This window comes from Camelus bactrianus, chromosome X (assembly GCF_048773025.1).
Source record: "Camelus bactrianus isolate YW-2024 breed Bactrian camel chromosome X, ASM4877302v1, whole genome shotgun sequence".
Lineage (NCBI taxonomy): Eukaryota > Metazoa > Chordata > Mammalia > Artiodactyla > Camelidae > Camelus > Camelus bactrianus.
Window position 1 is genome coordinate 56,417,300 of NC_133575.1, and position 19,525 is coordinate 56,436,824.

Genomic DNA, 19,525 nt, shown 5'->3' on the forward strand with positions numbered 1-19,525 from the left:
TTCAAAAAGATGAACAAAACTGGTAATCCTTTAGCCAGACTCATGAAGAAAAAACAGGGAGGGCCCAAATCAATAAAATTAGAAGTGAAAAAGAAGTTACAACCAACACAAGCAAAACACAAATGATCATAAAAGATTACCATAAACAATCTAAAAAAAGGAAAAATTCCTAGAAATGTACAATCTCCCAAGACTGAACCAAGAAGAACTAAACAAATATATATGAATAGAATTACTAGTAATGAAATTGAATCAGTAATAAAAATACTTCCAACAAACAAAATTCAAGAACCATACAGATTCATAATTGAATTCTACCAAACATTTAGAGAAGAGTCAGCATAACTCTTTCTCAAATTATTCAAAAAAATTTCAGGGGAAGGAATACTTAAAATTCATGCTATTAGGCCACCATTACCCTGATACCAAAACCAGACAAAGATTATCACAAAGAAGGAAAATAGTAGGCTATTTGTTACAACAGAAGTATAGATACAGAGAACAAACATATAGTGCTAGAGGAGTGGGGGTTAGGGGAAGGAGAGAAAGAGATTTAGGGAATTGAGAGGTACAATCTCCTAGTTGCAAAATAAATGATGCATGTGTATAAAATGTACAGTCTAGGGAATATAGGAAATAACTATGCAATATCTTTGTATGGTGACAGGTCATAAATAGACTTATGGTAGTGATCATTTTGAAACGTATAGAAATATAAAATCACTATTTTATGTAACAGAAACTAAATAGTGTTATTCTTCAAAACTAAACAAAAAAACTCATAGAAAAAGATCAGATTTATGGTTACTAAGGAGGGATTTTGGGACTAGGGGTAGGAGAAATTGGATGAAGGCAATCAAAATATGTAAATTTCCAGTTAAAAGATAAATAAATAATGACACAATGTAAAACAGGATAAATATAATTAACACAGCTGGATATTTTATATAAAAGATGTTTAGAGAATAAATCCTAGGAGTTCTTACCACAAAAAGTTTCTTTCTGTTTCCTTAATTTTATATCTATATGAGATGATGGATGTTCCCTAAATTTATTCTGATAATCGTTTCATGACGTATGTATATCAACTCATTATGCTATACAACTTAAATATATACTGTGCTGTATGTCAATCATGTCTCAATAAAACTTGAAGGAATAAAAAGACTTGTAGACAGCATGTTCCCCTTTGGTAACCATAGTTTGCTTTTTATGTCTCTGAGTCTATTTCTGGTCTATAAATAAGTTCATTTGTATTACATTTTTAGAGTTTACATATAAGTGATATATGACATTTGTCTTTGTCTGACTTACTTCTCTTAGCATGTTAATATCTAGGTCCATATATGTTGCTGCAAATAGCATCATTTCATTCTTTTTGATGACTGAGTGATATTCCATTGTACACACATACCACTTCTTTATACATTCATCTGTCAATAGGCATTTAAATTGCTTCCATGCCTTGGCTATTGTAAATAGTACTTCTATGAACACTGGGGTACATGTGTCTTTTCAAATTACAATTTTCTCTGAATATATACCAAAGAGTGGGATTGCTGGAGCATATGGCAATTCTATGTTTACTTTTTTATGGAAACTCCGTACTGTTCTCCATAGAGGCTGCACTATTACCTCATTTGCATATATTTTCTCCCATTCCATACATTGTCTTTTCATTTTGTTTATAGTTACTTTTGCTGTGCAAAAGCTTTTAAGTTTAATTAGGTCTCATTTGCTTATATTGGCTTTTATTTCCATTACACTAGGAAATAGATCCAAAAAATATTGCTGCAATTTATGTCAAAGAGTGTTCTACCTGTGTTTTCCTCTAGGAGTTTTATAATATCATGTCATACATTTAGGTCTTTAATCCATTTTGATTTTTTTATATGGTGTTAGAGAATGTTTGAATTTCATTCTTTTATAGGTAGCTGTCTAGTCTTCCCAGCACCACTTAATGAAGAGACTGTCCTCTCCATTGTATATTTTTGTCTTCTTTGTCCATAATTGACCTTAAGTGTGTTGGTTTATTTCTGGGATTTCTATCCCATTCCATTGATCTCTGTGCCTGTTTTTGTGCCAATATCATATGCTTTGACTATTGTAGCTTTGTAGTATAGTCTAGGTCAGGAAGTATGATTCCCCCCAGCTCCATTCTCCTTTGCCAAGATTGTTTTACCTATTTGGGGTCTTTTGTGTTTCCATACAAATTTTTTTTCCTACTTCTGTGAAAAATGTCATTAATAATTTTATTGGATTGCATTGAATCTGTAGATTGCTTTGGGTAGTATGGCCATTTTAACAATATTGATTCTTCTCATCCAAGAACATAGTATATCTTTCCATCTGTTTGTATCATCTTCAATTTCTTTCAGTACCTTTCCAACTACAGGATTTTTACCTCTTAGGTAGGTTTATTCCTAGGTATCTAGTCTTTTTGATGTGATGGTAAATGGGATAAACCCTTAATTATTTTCCTCATATTCATTGTTAGTGTATAGAAATGCAACAGATTTCTGTATATTAACTTTATATCTTGCAACTTTATCAATTCAATAAAGAGATCTAGTAGTTTTCTTGTAGCCTCTTTAGTATTTTCTATGTGGAGTATCATGTCATCTCCAGGTAGTGAGAGTTTTACTTCTTTTCCAATTTGGACTCTTTTTATTTCTTTTTTCTTGTCTTACTGCTGTGGCTAGGACTTCCAAAACTACATTGAACAAAAGTGGTGAGATTAAGAATACTTTTCTTGTTCCTTATCTTAGAGGAAATGCTTTTAGCTTTTCACCACTGTGTATGTTAGCTGTGGGTTTGTCATATATGGCCTTTACTATGTTGACATCCATAGATAAATGTTGAATTTTATCAAAAGCTTTTCCTGAATCTATTGAAATGATAATATAGTTTTTATTTTTCAATTTATTAATGTGGATTATCATAGTGATAGATTTGTGGATGTTGAAAACTCCTTGCATCCTTGGGATAAGTCAGACTGGATCATGGTGTGTGATCCTTCTGATGTTTTGTTGGAGGCAGTTAGCCATTATTATGTTGAGGAGTTCTTCATATGTTCATCAGTGGCATTGGCCTGTAATTTTCTTTTTTGTGTGTTATATCTTTGTCTAGTTTTGTTATCAGAGTGATTATGGCCTCATAGCATGAGTTTGGAATTATTTCTTCTTTTGAAATTTTTGGGAAAAGTTTCAGAAGAATAGATGTTAACTCTTCTCTAAATATTTTGGTAGAATTTGCTTCTGAAGCCATCTGATCCTAGACTTTTGTTTATTGGGAGTTTTTAAGTTGATGATTCATTTTCAGTACTGGTAATTGGTCTATTCATATTTTTCTATTTCTGCCTGGTTCAGACATGGGAGATTGGACCTTTCTAAGAATTTTTCCATTACTTCTATGTTTCCCATTTTATTGGCATATATTTGCTCATAGTAGCCTCTTATGATCATTTGTATTTCTGTGGTGTTTGTTGTAACTTCTTTTTCATTTCTGACTTTATTCCTTTGGGGGATCTCTCTTTTTTCTTGATGAGTCTAGGTAAAGGTTTATCCATTTTGTTTATCTTTTCAAAGAACCAGATTTTAGATTCAATAATTTTCTATGGTTTTCTTAGTCTCTATTTCATTTATTTCTGCTCTGATCTAATCATTTCTTTTCTTTTGCTAACTGTGTGCTTTATTTGTCTTCTTTCTCTAATTGCTTCCTTGTGCTTTGTTTTTTGTTTGTTCTTCTTTCTTTAATTGCTTTAGGTGTAACTTTAGGTTGTTTATATGAGATTTTCTTTTCTTGTTTCTTGAAGTAAACTTGTATCACTATTATCCTTCTTCTTAGAACTGCTTTTGCGATGTCCCATAGGTTTTGGATCATCATTTTCATTACAGATTACTTACTGATCCATTCTTCTGCCCATTTAACCTACTATTGATTACTTCCAGTGTATTTTTCATTTCATTTATTATTCTGCAACTCTGTTTGGTTGTTTAATTTTCTAACTCTTTGTTAAAAACTTCTACCTTTTTGCTCTGTGTATCCAGTCTCTACCTGAGTTTTTTGAGCATCTCTACAAACATTACTCTGAGCTCCTTCTTGGTAGTTTGGCTAACACCTCATCACCTATTTCTTCTACTGGAATTTTATCTTGTCCCTTTGTCTGGAACATATTTCCCTGTCCCCTCACTCTGTCCAAATTTCTGTTTGAATGTTTGCTTGTGGTAGGTTAGTTACTTTTCTCGACCTGGGAGAAGCGGCTGTCTGTAAGAGACATCTTATAAATCCCTGTGGTGCACTTCTTTCTCATTACCCAAGGGCCAAGGGCCAACAGGTCCTAGGGTAGAGTCTGGCCTGTGTTTGTATACTCATTCCATAGACTGCAGGATCATAGTTTACTTGCTTCTGTTGTCTGCCCCCTGGTGGGTGAGGCTGGTATAGAGGCTTGTGCAGGCTTCCTGGCAAAGGGGCCAGTGCCTGCCCACTGATGGGTGGAGCTGGGTATGAGCCTTTTTGTGGGCAGGGCCATGTCTAGATTTGTGTCTAGAGGCATCTGTGGGCTCAGGATATCTTAGGCAGTCTGTCTGTTAACAGATGGAGATCTGTTCCCACCTTGTTAGTTATTTGGCCTGAGGCAACCCACCACTTGATCCTATAGGATATTCAGTAAGGACGGGACTTGATGTTAAAGACCCAAGCAAGATGTCAGCCTCCAGGAAGAGGAGTTAATGCAGATAAATACTCCCTGATATGTCTGACACTATGTCTATGTCACCAAGGTGAGCCACAACCCCACCCCCATGTTCCCCAGAGGCCCTCAGGACCAGTAGGCAGGTCTGGTCCAGGCTCCTATAAAATTACTGCTCTTGCTCTTGGTTCTGGTGAGCATTTGAATTTTGTGTGCATCCTTTAAGAGTGAAGGCTCTATTTCCCCTAGTCCTTTGGAGCGCCTACAATTAAGTATCATTGGCCTTCAAAACTAAATACTCTGGAAGCTTCTTGCCCTGGTCCCATTTCCCTGGGCTGGGAAGCCTGATGTGGGGCTCAGAACTCTCACTCCTGTGGGAGAAACTCTGCAATGTAATTATTCTCCAGTATGTGGTTCACCCACCTGGGAAGGTATGGGATTTGATTCTATGTCGAGTCTGCCCTTCCTACCCATCTTGCTGTAGTTTCTTTTTTATTTCTTCTGTTATGGAAGATCTTCTCTAGTAGGTTACAGTCTTTTCATTGATGGTTGTTATATAATTATTTGTGATTTTGGTATGTTCATGAGATTAGATGAGCTCCAGCTCCTTCTACTCTGCCATCTTGGCCACCTTAAAAATACATTCTAATTGGGGAGAAACTTCCCCTCCTTGGGTTATCCAATTCTTACAGATGGCAAATGGCCTACTCATGAGCATGCCTTTGATATGTAAACAAATCAATTCAGAGCCATACCTCCTCTGTCTGAAAGCACCTTAGGAGGTATTCCTCTGCCTTAATTATCTCAGTTCCAGGTTTAAGACCACTCCCAGGGTTTACTCTTAAAGCTCAGAGCCCATTGAAATTTTTCAAACTAGCCAATTCTAAACTGTTTATCCTGCCTTGCCTTTCCTGCAGAATTCCCAATAAAGGCTAAATAATCTTTGTTACTCTCTTCTGCCTCCTGATGTTCGTGGTGTCTTTTCCATGTGACCCTGCACAATTTGCTGTGCCTTTCATGTCTAGGACCTTTTAGCATAACAAACTTTGTTTTCCTGAGCTTCTCCTCTGTCTCCTCTTGTGATTTCATTAACTGGCCATCTTATAAATGATACAAGTCATCAACCTAAATTTATAACTCTCTATTTTAAATGTATGCTGACTTAAGTCCAATTGTATGAAAGAACTATGCTCCTTTGGATCTCCTGCTCTTCCACCTTATGTAACTGATGCAGCAAACTGCATCCATATATATTGAATACCCAATAACATATTTATAATAACTTTATGCATTTGCCTTTTAAATCCTGTATAAAATAAAAATTTATGTACAAAACAAAATTACACTAATATTGGTTGTTATATTTGCTCATGTATTTATTGCTCATGTATTACTAGAGATCTTTATATTCATATAGCTTTGAGTTTATTTCTAGTGTCCATTTATTACAATTTAAGGGTGCTCATTAGCATCCTTTGTAGGACATATCTAGTGGCAGTAATCTCCTTTAGCTTTTGTTTATCTTGGAATATCTTAATTTATTTCTTATCTCTAAAGGACAGTTGTCCTGAATATAAAACTGTCTGTTGACAGTTATTTTCTTTCAGTATCCTTAATATATAATCTCACTGCCTTCTTGCTTCCAAGGTTTCTGCTGAGAAATCTAATGAAAATTTCATTAAGGATCCCGTCTACAAGACCACTCAATTTCTCTTGCCACTTTAAGATTTTCTCTTTGTCTTTGTCTTTCAACAGTTTTAGTATGTGCCTCAGTGTGGGTCTACATGTACTTACTCTACTCGCAATTCATTTTTGATTTTGTAAATCTATGTCTTTCCTCAAATGTGCAAAGTTAAGGGCCGTATTTCTTCAAATACTTTTCCCCTTTCCTTCCTCTCCCTTTAAAGAAACCCATAAAGCATCTATTGTTTTTGTTTGCTTGTTTATGTTCTGTAAGTTCCTTAGTCTCTGTTCATGTTCCTTCATTCTGTTTTTTTCTCTTTTTTGCTACTTAGACATGATAATTTCAAATGATCAGTCTTCAAATTCACTGATCCTTTCATTTATCTTTTCGAGTACACTATTGAAACTGTCTTGTAAATTTTTCAAGTAAGTTACCAGTTTTTTCAACTCTAGAATTACTTTTGTTGCCTTATTACAATTTATATCTTTTTTATATTCTCTTTTTGTTCACAAATTATTTCCCTGATTTCCTTTAGTTCTATGTCCATGTTTTACTTAAGCAATTACAGCATATTTGATAGTTGTTTTAAGGCCTTTGTCTAGTAAGTCCAATGCCTGCATTTCTTCACTGACAACTTATACCACTTAATTTTCTTCCTTTGAATGAGCCATGTTTTCCTGTTTCTTTGTATCCTTCGTGATATTTTTGTTGAAATTTAAGCATTTGAAAAAGCAGCCATTTCTTCCAGTTTTTATAGACTGGATCTATGTGAGGAAAAATCTTTACTATTTAATAAGACATATCCTGAGCCTTTAGATCAGCCTGGGGAGAAGGCATAAAGTCTTTTCAGGTATTTTTGGAGAATAAATCTTAAATGTGTTTTTCACTTCCTCTATGTGTAAAAGTACTTTTTAAAACTCATGACTTTCCAAATAGTCTCACCACAGCTTCTTTTTGGATTCTCAGATATTCTATTGTATTTTTATACCTGTAATCCCTTGTCCTAGTTTTCTACACATCTGTAGTCCCCCAGCAGCTTTCATGACCAGTACCAACCCATCACTGTGGCTTTTCCCATTCTGAGATCCAAGCTATGCTGACGTATCCCATCTGAGCTCAGAGCTGGGAAAACAGTGACCAGTTCTTCAGTAGTCTTCATATGGTTTAGAACATTGCATGTAAGTTCTGTTCTGCTCCCTATGTTTAGAGAAATGGCATGGGGAATTAAGTGGTTGCTTCCTCTACACCACATTCTGCCATAGAGGGAGCAGGGCAAGGATAAGAAAAATTGTAACACTTCCTATTATTTTGAATATGTGTTTTTTTGACTGTGCAATCATTCAGTGGCTATAGACCTTTAATGTTTTCCAGAGCTCCTAGAAAGTTATTTTAGCCAGTCTCTAGCTGTATTTTAATATTTCTACTGAGAAGTAAAGGTTTAGGACTAACTACTCTGCCATCTTGCTGACATCACTCTCCCACAAATTTTGATAAATTGTATTTTCATTTTCATTTAGTTTTTCTTCATCTAAGTGTTATTTAGAAGTGCACTGTCTAATCTCCAAAAATTTGGGGTTATTCCAGCTATCTTTCTGTAATTGATGTCAAGTTTACTTTCATTATGGTCTGAAAGCATAGTTATATGATTTCTATTCTTATAAATCTGTCAAGGAATGTTTTATGGCCCAGAACTTGGTCTATTTGGTGAGTGTTCCATATGAGTTTGAGAAAAATGTACATTCTGCAGTTCTTAGCTAAAGTGTTCTATGGATAGCAGATAGATCCAGTTGATTGATGGTGATATTCAGTTCAAAAATGTGCTTACTAATTTTCTGCATTCTGTATTTATCTATTACTGACAGACAGGTGTTGCAGTGAACAGCTATAATAGTGGATGAAACTATTTTTCCTTGCAGTTCTATCATTTATCCTCACATATTTATATTTTGTATTTTCACACATATATATTAGACAGTTTTATGCCTTCTTGAAGAAGTGACCCCTGTATCATTATGACATGAACTTTTTATCCCTAATAATTTTTTCTTTCTCTGAAGTCTTCATGGTCAGAAATTGATATAATTATTCCGGCCTTCTTTAGATTAATTGTATTATGGTATATCTTTCTCACTGTCCTATTTTTAATGTTTCTGTTTTTATATTTGAAGTAGGTTTCTTAGAGACAAAATATAATTGGGTCTTTTAAAATTCATTTTGATAGTCTCTATCTTTTAATTGATGTATTTATACCACAGATATGTAAAGTGATTATTCATATAGTTAGATTAATATTTACCATATTTTTTCCTATTGTTTTCATTGCCTTAGTACTTTGTTTCTTTTTCTGTCTACTCTGGTTTTTATTGATCATTTTTAATGTTTCTAATTTTTTCTCCTCTATTACAGGTAAATTACATGGAGCTTTATTGTTTGTTTTACTTCTTTTAGCCCTTGCTCTTCAGTTTACAATATGCATTCACAACTAATCCAAGACTTCCTTTAAATAACTCTAAGGCACTTGCCTAGTAATGAAATTAATTTATAACAGAGTATTCCCAATTCATTATGCCCACCCCTTTTAAAATTTTCATTATTTTTTGTTTTGCTTCTTTCTTTTCTTTATTTTTCTAAAGGGGAATTTTCTATTTATTTATTTATTGGGGGTAATTAGGCTTATCTATTTATTTATTTATTCATTTATTTAATAAAGGTACTAGGGATTGAACTGGGACCTCATACATGCTAACCATGCACTCTACCACTGAGCTATTCTCTGCCCTCTCATCTTTATAACATTTCTCTCATTTATCTAATTTACCCATAAGTTATAATCACCCAAACATTGTTATTATTATCAAATAAACTGTTATCTATTAGGTCAGTTAAGAAGGTAAAAAATATCTATTATACTTCAATTTTTAAAACAAATGAAAAATAAACGACATTAGCTTCATTTAATCCTTCTCTAATGATTCTTTTTTATGTAGATGTGAGCTTCTGACCTATAACAATTTCCTTCTCTCTGAAGAACTAATTTTATTTAATATTTCTTGCAGTAGAAATTTACTGGTAGACAATATCACTCAAGTCTGTTTGCTAGCAAAACTCTATTTCATCTTCATTTTTAAGGGTATTTCTGCTGGATTTAGAGATGTACATTTTTTGTTGTTGTTGTATCAGTTTAAATACTTCACTGAACTGTCTTCTTGTCTGCATGGTTTCTGATAAAAAAAATATTCTGATGTAATTTGTCTTAGTCAGTTTAGTCTGATATAACTATGTACCATAGAATAAATGGCTTATAAATTATGAATATATTTCCCACCATTCTGGAGGTTAAAAGTCCAAGATTAGGGTGACAACATGGTTAATTCTGGTGAGAGCCCTCTTCTGGGTTTTAAACATCTGTATGCTCATTGTTTTCTGACAAGGTGGAAAGAGGATAAGAGAACTCACTGAAGTCCCTTTTATAAGGGCATAATTCCCACTCATGAAGGCTCCACCATCATGATAAAATAACCTCTTCATGCTCTCCTAATACTATCACATTTGGGGCTAGAATTTCAACATATAAATTTGGAGGAACAAATTCACTTCATTTCATAATTTTACTTCCATCTCCATGGTAAAGTGTATTTTTTCCTCTTACTTTTTTCACAATTTTTTTCTTTTCAATTTTCTGCAAATTGAGTATGATACCCAGGTGTAGTTTTTTGATATTTGTGTTTTTTTTTTTTTTTTTTTTTTTTTTTTTTTTTTTTACCTTCATGGTAAAAGGCATGATAGATAGTATGGTATCTATAAATAATTTTGGAAATTTATCATAATTCCTTCAAATATTTCTTCTCTTAGTATTCCCATTACATGTATGTTACACCTTTTATAATCCCACAGTTATCAGATATTTTGTTCAGCCTTTTTCATTCTTTTTTCTCTTTGAATTTCAATTTTTGAAGTTTCTATTCATGTTTCTTCAATGTGACTAATTATTTCCTCAACATATCCAATGTATTGACTGGTCCATCAAAGGTGCTCTTGGTTTCCATTATGATGTGCATTTATTTTTTATTATTTCTTAGAGTTTCCACCTCTCCATTTATATTACACATCTGTGCTTGCATGTTGTCCATTTTTTCCATTAGTGCTCTTATCAGATTAATCATAATTGTTTTAAATTTATGGTCTGATAATTTCAACATTCCTACCATATCTAAGTCTTCTTTTGATGCTTGCTTGCTTTCTCTCTCTCTCTCCAAACTGTATCATTTAGTATGCCTTTTTTGTTGAAAACCGGAAATGTACTGGTAATGAGAACTGAGATAAATAGGCTTATAATGTGAGGTTTCATATTTATCTGGCTAGAGGTTAAACTGTATTAACTGTTTGCTCTATCTGTTGGTGTCAGAAGCTAAGTCATCATTCTGCATCCTTGTTTTTGTCTCCATACTGCCTTTGGGTTTCCCTGGAGCCACTGTAAATAACATCTATGCATAGTTCTTTTAGTTGTACTTCCCTACTATGCAAGAGCTCTACTAATGTGGTGTTAATGTGTGGTAGGGGAGGGAAATCATTCTATAGTCGTATGATTAGATCTTAGTTGCTAATTAACCTGCATCTCTATATTGTAACCTTAACACACACTTCTCACTTTTGTTTTGTTTTCCCAACTTAGTTGGGACAGGAAAACTAGAGAGGGCTGGAGTTGGGTATTTCTCTTCCTCCAGGCTAGGTCTCTTTCTCCAGTCTTCCTCTAGACTCTGATGGAACCCCAGTCAATTATCCTCTGGTTAAATAGTTTATTTGAGTGCACTCCTTGTTAGAGAAACAATTTCTGGCCATATATCAAGATAGGTAATTTCTCTCTCCCTTTGTACAAGGTCATTTTTCTCCAGTCTTCACTATGATAAACTGATAGTATTCTTGGATATAAAATTCATAAAAGTGTAGGGTCCCCCTGGAAATTTTAACTCTCAAACTTGTCCACGCTGAACCTCCAGCAATTGGTCAACTGCAGTCTAGATTTTCATTCCATTGTAATTATTCTTCTCGGATTTTCACTTTCTGGCATTCTGCTACAACAAGTGTCTATTCTCTGTATCTTCCTGTCTCTCTTCAATTTTTGAGACAGTAGTTTCCCTGCAACATCAGTTTTCTGATGGTTCTGAGAAGAGCTGTTGATTTTCAGTTTGTCCAGCTTATTTCTTTGTGTGGAAATGGAAATGAGAACTTCCAAGCTCCTAACATACCAGCCCAGAAACCTAAAGTAAAACTTACATTTCCAATAATCACAATAAACTTACAAGGCAGGTTTCTTTATTAGGACCATAGTATAAGTTGAGGAAACTGACCCACTGAGTACCTTAATTATGTGACCAAGGGTACATAGTGAAGAACTGTCAAAATAATCTGGGTCTAGAAACCACAAGCCTAAATATATTTCACTAACCCACATATACATATCTTCAAGTTTGATAAAGACTTTGTAAATTCTAGTCTCAAATATACTCTCTTATGTTTTCCTCCTATATCACTTTTTCCTAATTCCCAATATACTTTGCTGGGTATGTCTCCTCTTTTTAACCTTCAAAATGGAAAGGATCTGTCATGCACCCCATTAGAGCTTCACTAACTCACATTCTCTCTTTCTCTCTCTCCTTCTTCCCCTCCTTTTCTCCCAATCTCACACTCTTTCTCTCTTTCTATTTCTCTTCACACAGAGACACATGCAAAGGAACCAAAAGGTTGAATACTCATTTTCCACAATGCTCTTCACCAATTTATGACACATTTTGGAATTGCCTTTACTATAAAAGCCAGGTTATGGCTTTCCCAGATGATCATGCAATAGTATCTGTACCCACCTCCCCACGTGACTCACTAACTGAAATGTCAAACTCACCAGAACTTCCACCTACAATATGCTGTAAGTCATATGGGTTGTTGGATCGGCCATAGATCTTGTTACTGGATTCATACCACATACACAGCTCACTACAGTTGGTAATGCCAAGGGGAATAGCACCAGCTTCCTTCAGGAAAGCTACTACAGTGGCATCTGTTTTGGAAATGGCATTACGACGACTCACAAGGCCAGAAGAATTAGGCATTCCTATAAGGGACACAAGAAAAGGAAGTTAAAGTCTTATTAAATAGCAATAACAACAATTTACTGAGTAACTACAATGAGTCAGCCCAGCTATTGTGGGAGATTTGTTTAGTACTGAGAGGTTGAATAACTTATTGGAAAGTACAGAGGCTTTGGAAACAGACCTGAGTTCAAATCCTGTCTCTGTAGCTTTCCAATCCTACTAATTTTAGGAAAGTCACTTAACTTTTCTGAATCTGACTTATATGGAATAAATGAGATAATGAATGTAAAGTATCTGATAAATAGAAGCTATTATTATAATTTCCACCACCAAACAACCTTGTGCAGTACTTTTATAACCTATCTTAGAGAAGAATAGTTTTAGAGAAGTAAAAAGGTACAATATCAACGTCATGCAGAAACACTAGAGAGAGGATAGAAAAAGATATATATATATAGATATATATATATAGATAGATAGATAGATAGATATATAGAGAGAGAGATGTAGATATAGATATAGATATAGATATAGATACAGATATCACATAATCATGGAAACCTTGTTATGAAATAAAAGGGCCATTTATATCAGTAAGGAAAGGTACTAGAAAACTTACTTTCATATGGGTGTATATATATATATATATATATATATATATGTGTGTGTGTGTGTGTGTATATATATACACACACATATTTATTTCTCTACATCCTATTATAAACAAAACAGAATGTATATAAATATTTCCCTGTGGAAAATAAAACATTTAAATTTCAAAGAAAATACATGTAAAATTTTCATAATAAAAGTTTTGGGAATATTTCTGTAAACAGGACATAAAAGCAGAAATTGCAAAATATAAGATTTATTCATTCAAGATATTATATAGCTTTATTCAACAAAGGAGTTATAAACAAAGGTAAAAGATAAGCAAAACACTAGAAGTTATTAGCACCATAAAAATGAAAGGGTAAGTCTGCAAAATATATGAAGAAACCTTATAGATCAACAATAGAAAGAGAAAAAAAGCTATTTAAAAAACAGAAAAAAATAACAAAATTTAACAAAGAATCTTGCAAGGCCAGAAAAATAAGAGAAGCTTCTACACATCAAAAGTAATCCAGGAAATTTCAAATTAAAACAGCAGTGACATATCATTTCTCATCAATTGCACTGATAACAAAAAATTAGTCTAACAAGACTATGTTAAATAGGAGTGGTGATAGTGGGCAGTCTTGTCTTGTCCCAGATTTAGTGGGGAGCTTTTGAGTTTGTCACCATTGAGTACTATGCTGGCTGTAGGTTTGTCACATATAGCTTTTATTATGTTGAGATAAGTTCCCTCTATACCCATTTTGGTGAGATTTCTTATCATAAATGGTGTTGAATATTATCAAATGCTTTCTCTGCATCTATTGAGATAATCATGTGGTTTTTGTCCTTTCTCTTGTTGATGTGTTACATTGATTGATTTGCTTATGTAGAACCACCCTTGTGTCCCTGTGATGAACCCCACTTGCTCATGATGTATAATCTTTTTGTGTCCATGCTCCTGGATTGGAAGAATCAATATTGTTAAAATGGTCACACTGCCCAAGGCGATCAACAGATTTAATGCAATCCCTATCAAACTTCCCAGGACATATTTCACAGAACTAGAACAAATCATAATAAAATTTATATGGAACCTTCAAAGACCTAGAATTGCCAAAGCATTACTGAAGAGAAAGAAAGAGGCTGGAGTAATAACTCTCCCAGGCTTCAGACAATACTATAGAGCTACAGTCATCAAGACAGCATGGTATAGGTACAAAAACAGACATATAGACCAATGGAACAGAATAGAGAGCCCAGAAATGAACCCACAAATTTTGGTCAACTAATCTTCATCAAAGGAGGCAGGAACATACAATAGAATAAAGACAGTCTCTTCAGCAAATGTTGTTGGGAAAACTGGACAGCAGCATGTAAATCAAAAGAGCTAGAACACTCCCTTACACCATATCCAAAAATCAACTCAAAATGGATCAAAGACATTAATATAAGACAAGACACAATAAACCTCTAGAAGAAAATATAGGCAAAACATTATCTGACATGCATCTTTAAAATGTTCTAGGGCAGTCTACCTAAGCAATAGAAATAAAAGCAAGAATAAACAAATGGGACCTAATTAAACTTACAAACTTCTGCACAGCAAAGGAAACCATAAGTAAAACAAAAAGACAACCTACTCAATGGGAGATAATTTTTACAAATGATGAAACCAACAAAGGCTTGATCTCCAGAATATATAAGCAGCTCATATGACTTAAAAAGAAAAAAAAAAACCTAATCCAAAATGGGCAGAATACCTAAACAAGCAATTCTCCAAGGAAGACATACAAATGATCAATAGGCACATGAAAAAATGCTCAGTATCACTAATTATCAGAGAAATGCAAATCAAAACTTCAATGAAGTATCACTTCACACCAACCAGAATGGCAATCATTCAAATGTCCACAAATGATAAATGCTGGATATGGTGTAGAGAAAAGGGAACACTCCAACGCTGCTGGTGGGAATGCAGTTTAGTGCAGCCACTGTATAAAACAGTATGGAGATTCCTCAAAAGACTAGAAATAGACTTACCATATGACCCAGGAATCCTGCTCCTGGGCATCTGTCCAGAAGGAACCCTACTTCAAAATGACACCTGCACCCCAATGTTCATAACAGCACTATTTACAATAGCCAAGACAAAGAAACAGCCTAAAAGTCCATCAACAGATGACTGGATAAAGAAGAGGTGGTATAGTTATGCCGTGGAAAACTATTCAGCCATAAAAACTGACAACATAACGGCATTTGCAGCAATATGGATGTTCCTGGAGAATGTCATTCTAAGTGAAGTAAGCCAGAAAGAGAAAGAAAAATACCATATGAGATCACTCATATGTGGAATCTGAAAAAAAAAAAAAGAACATAAATACAAAACAGAAACAGACTCATAGACATAGAATAAACTTGTGGTTGCCAAGGGACAGGGTGGTGGGAAGGGACAGTATGGGATTTCCAAATTTGTAGATACTGACAGGCATATGCAGAAAAGTTAAACAAGATAATTCTGTATTGCTAGGGAAATATATACAAGATCTTGTGGTAGCTCACAGCAAAAACAAAATGTGACAATGAATATATGTTTGTTCATGTATAACTGAAAAATTGTGCTCTGCACTGAAATTTGACACATCGTTTTAAAATGACTATAACTCAATTTAAAAAGGTAAAAAATAAATTAGTGCAACAGCATCAAATACTTGCAAAAATAGAAATCAAAGTGCTGATATAGCTCTAGCAGAATTTTAACTGATAGTATAGTATACTAAGCAATGTCACAATATCTTATATAGCAGATGTTTCATACTTTATGAGTCAACAATCCCAATATTATACATACAGCCAGGGAAAACTCTGACACATATGCATGGTGTATATAATGGGAAAAATTAAAATCTTTCTAAGAGGAAGGGGAAATTAACTTCAAGTTATTCATATTATAATTATCATAAGTGAAAATAAATGATCTAAAGATACATATATAAATATGGATAAAAATCACAAATGTAATGTTCAATTGGACAAAGGAAACTACAGAAAATGCACAGTATGACAATACATGAAAAAAAGGCAGAAAAAGTACTAACATTTATTATTCAATATTGAATTGATAAACACATAGAAGTATTAAGAATATACTTGAAAGGCAGAATAACATATTGAGGATAGTGGCTGTATCTTCTATACAGGAGAGAGGGAGAGAAAGGGAAACATGCTTGTACCTGGGGATGAGGGGCAAAGGACACATCAATTTTTATATGATATTTTACTTTCTCATTTTAAAAAGAAAAATAATTAGCTCATACAAAACTGCAAATGAAAACCACAATGAGATTTATTATAGCCACTAAGATTGTTATCACAAAGAAGATGGGGGTAAGGCCAAGGTGGAGGAGTAGGATGCTTAACTCACCCTATTCTATGAATACAGCAAAATCTACATCTGTATATGGAAAAAATCACACAAAATACCTAATGAACTTTGGCAGAATATATCTTGCATTGAAAATACAAGGAAATCCACACAAAACTGGTGTGGAGAAAAAGAAAAAAGAAATTGGTGTGAGACCTGTACCCCAGGGACAAAGTGGCAAAGGAGGAAAAGTACCCTCACTATTGGAAGACCCCTCTCTATCGGGTGGTCAATGTAGACAGAAAGAGAGCTTCAGAGGCTTGAGGAGAAAGCAACAGCCACTTGGCAGACAGACCTGAGAGAAACTGGAACAGACGGTATTTGCAACCCTATGCTCAAGACACAGGGTGGGCTGGGCAAAGATTCTGGAGCTTTAGCTTCTGCAGATAAGCCCAAGAAGAGGACTGGGGCTCACTGTGCAGAGGCAGCCTCAGGGGACTGGAGTCATGCAGACTTATGCTGGGAGTGTGCAGAACAGAACAGCCTAAGACCCTCATGAAAAGCAACACTGCTGGTGCACAATGGGAGGGGGAGGGGTGTAATGCAAGCCAGCCATAGCAGGCTTCCCTGCCATCCCATATGACCTTGCTCAGCACCATGGTTGGCAAGCATTTTCATTAGAAGAGAAGTGGGGTTCAGACACAGCCATTTTCATGGTTTGCTCTGGAGCTGAACAATCACTGGTATGTGGCTCCTGGGCAGAAGAAGAGCTGAAACATAAATCTATATCCAGGGATCCTGCAAGCTCCCAGTTGGGACTGAGATTTGATTCAATTCCAGGCAGTGGTGGTGGATTTGCTCCACTGGTGCCTTTGTGGACCTGCACTTCTGAGACAAATGAGCAGAGTTCCAGTACATGGCAGTGGTGGTACTGGCATTAACAGTGGGCCTGCATACCATATGAGGCAGCAGGGCTGGAGTCTGGGTTGATGATGTGGTACATGTTGGATCCAGTTATGAGACTGCACGCACTCTACAGCAGGTCCTAGTACCTGACATCGGAGGACCTACACCAGTGGCTCCGTGGGTGCAAGATGTGGGGGACACCAGAGTGTGTTGCCAACATTCTCAAGGATGAGGTAGGAGAAAGGCAGTATCAACAAAATGTACATTTTAAGCCTGCATAAAAAGTGACAGACAATACCACAGAGGGCACTTCCCAGTGTACATTTCCTTCAGAGGAATACTCAGTGACTCCTCTTCAAGTGTAAGCACTTCAATCCTGCCTACCACATATTATAGCTAAGAAATGGGTCTGGAAGCCTCTATTCCAACAGGGGGAGCAGACCTGGAACCCAACAGGGCTGAAACAACCAAATAGCAAAGAGAAGGGCTGGCTTAACAACCAGGGCAGATTCTGGTCACCATAAAACCAAACACATGGGGATAACAACACACACAGAGAAATACATGGCAACTATCCATACAAAAACAGCCCTCATGACAAAATTATTAGACACTCAGTCTACAAAATGATGCTCCCACTTTAAAAAAAAAAAAGCACATCAAAACCATATTAGATAACTATTACTTCTAAATTCATAGAGTCAGAGAAATATAAGTGAAATGAAGATGCAGAGGAACCACTCTCAATGAAAAGAACAAGAGAAGTCTTCTGAAAGTATGAACAATGACATAGATCTTAACATTCTCCTAGATGATGAGTTCAAAAAGAGGGTAATAAAAATGTTATGGAAATGATAGCCCAGCCAAGAAACAAGCACCACTCATAGGGTTGGAGTACTCAGATTTATATGCCAGTGGGCTCAGAGAGGCTTTTGCTCCGAAGCTCTGAGCACCTCCAAAACATGTGCATGAGGTTTTATAGGGTTAATTACAAGCTTGGGGTATTTGGTCAATAGGCATGGAACAGCTTTAGCAGCATCATTATCACAAAAGCAGAGGCAGGGAGGCAGCAAACCAACATTCCAAGGCCAGATATGTTCCTCTGAAAATCCAGCTGGCTAGCAAAAAAAAAAAAAAACAAAAACAAACAAAAAAAAACAAACAACAACAACAAAAAAAACACGAGCAGACAGACACTTATTAACTTAGATTTACGAGTTAGCCCAGCAGAACTCAGATCAGTAATCCAACACTTCTTAAACTTAGATTTATGAGTTAGGTCCAGCCTAGCTTTTTCTTCACAAAAACACTGAAGGAAATAAGAGACTATGAATAGGCCCAGAGAATACTTCAAAAAGGAACAGAAACTATAAAGAGGGGCCAATTAAAATTTTAAAAAACTCAGTTACTGTGATAAAAGCCAAGCTAAAGTCAGTTGAAGGAAGATTAAATAATGCAGAAGAATGAGTAAGTGGTTTAGAAAGCAGGGTAATAGAAATCACCCAATCCGAATAGCAGACAGAAAAGCAAATGAAACACAGTGAAAGCAATATAAAGTAAATATAAGCTAATATAAAGCTGGCCAATCTACAAATAATAGGGGTCCCAGAAAGTGAAGAGAGATAAAAGGGGATCAAAAAGATGTCTGAAGAAATCATGATTGAAAAATTCCCAAACCTAAAGAAAGAAACAGATATCCAAATACAGGACACAGAGAGGATCCCAAACAAGAATAACCCAATCAGATCTACACCAAGACATATTACTATTAAAATGGCAAAAGATAAAAGAAATATTCTAAAGGTAACAAGAGAAAAACAAAAAGTTAGCTAAAATGGAACACCCATAAGGTTTTCACCTGATTTCTCCACACAACCACTGATGGCCAGAAAACAGTGGCAAGATATATTCAAAGTCCTGAATTAGAAAAAGCTGCAACCTAGGATACTCTACCCAGCAAGACTATCCTTTATAATAGAATGATAGATAAATAATTTCAAAAACAAGCAAAAACTAAAAGAATTCAGCAATATTAAACTCATCCTAAAAGGAACATTGAAACAGCAATTCTAAATAGAAAAGAATCCAGAAGCTCTAGAAAAGAGAAAACCATAATTAGAAATGGATTACAATGAGCTTGAAGATAATAAACATGAAGATGTTAAGAAAAATGACATCAAAATAATAAAAGGTGGGAG

The 19,525-nt window shown here is 35.0% G+C and overlaps 1 protein-coding gene across 2 annotated transcripts in view; it reads right to left on the minus strand.

Annotated features, from left to right (window-relative positions):
- Window positions 1-19,525, minus strand: part of FAAH2 (fatty acid amide hydrolase 2) — a 191,875-nt gene that overhangs the window by 101,034 nt on the left and 71,316 nt on the right. For both annotated transcript variants that reach the window (XM_045512845.2, XM_010949977.3), the window contains exon 4: window positions 12,274-12,483. In XM_045512845.2, the coding sequence (XP_045368801.1) occupies window positions 12,274-12,483 (210 nt within the window). The remainder of the gene's footprint in view (window positions 1-12,273; window positions 12,484-19,525) is intronic.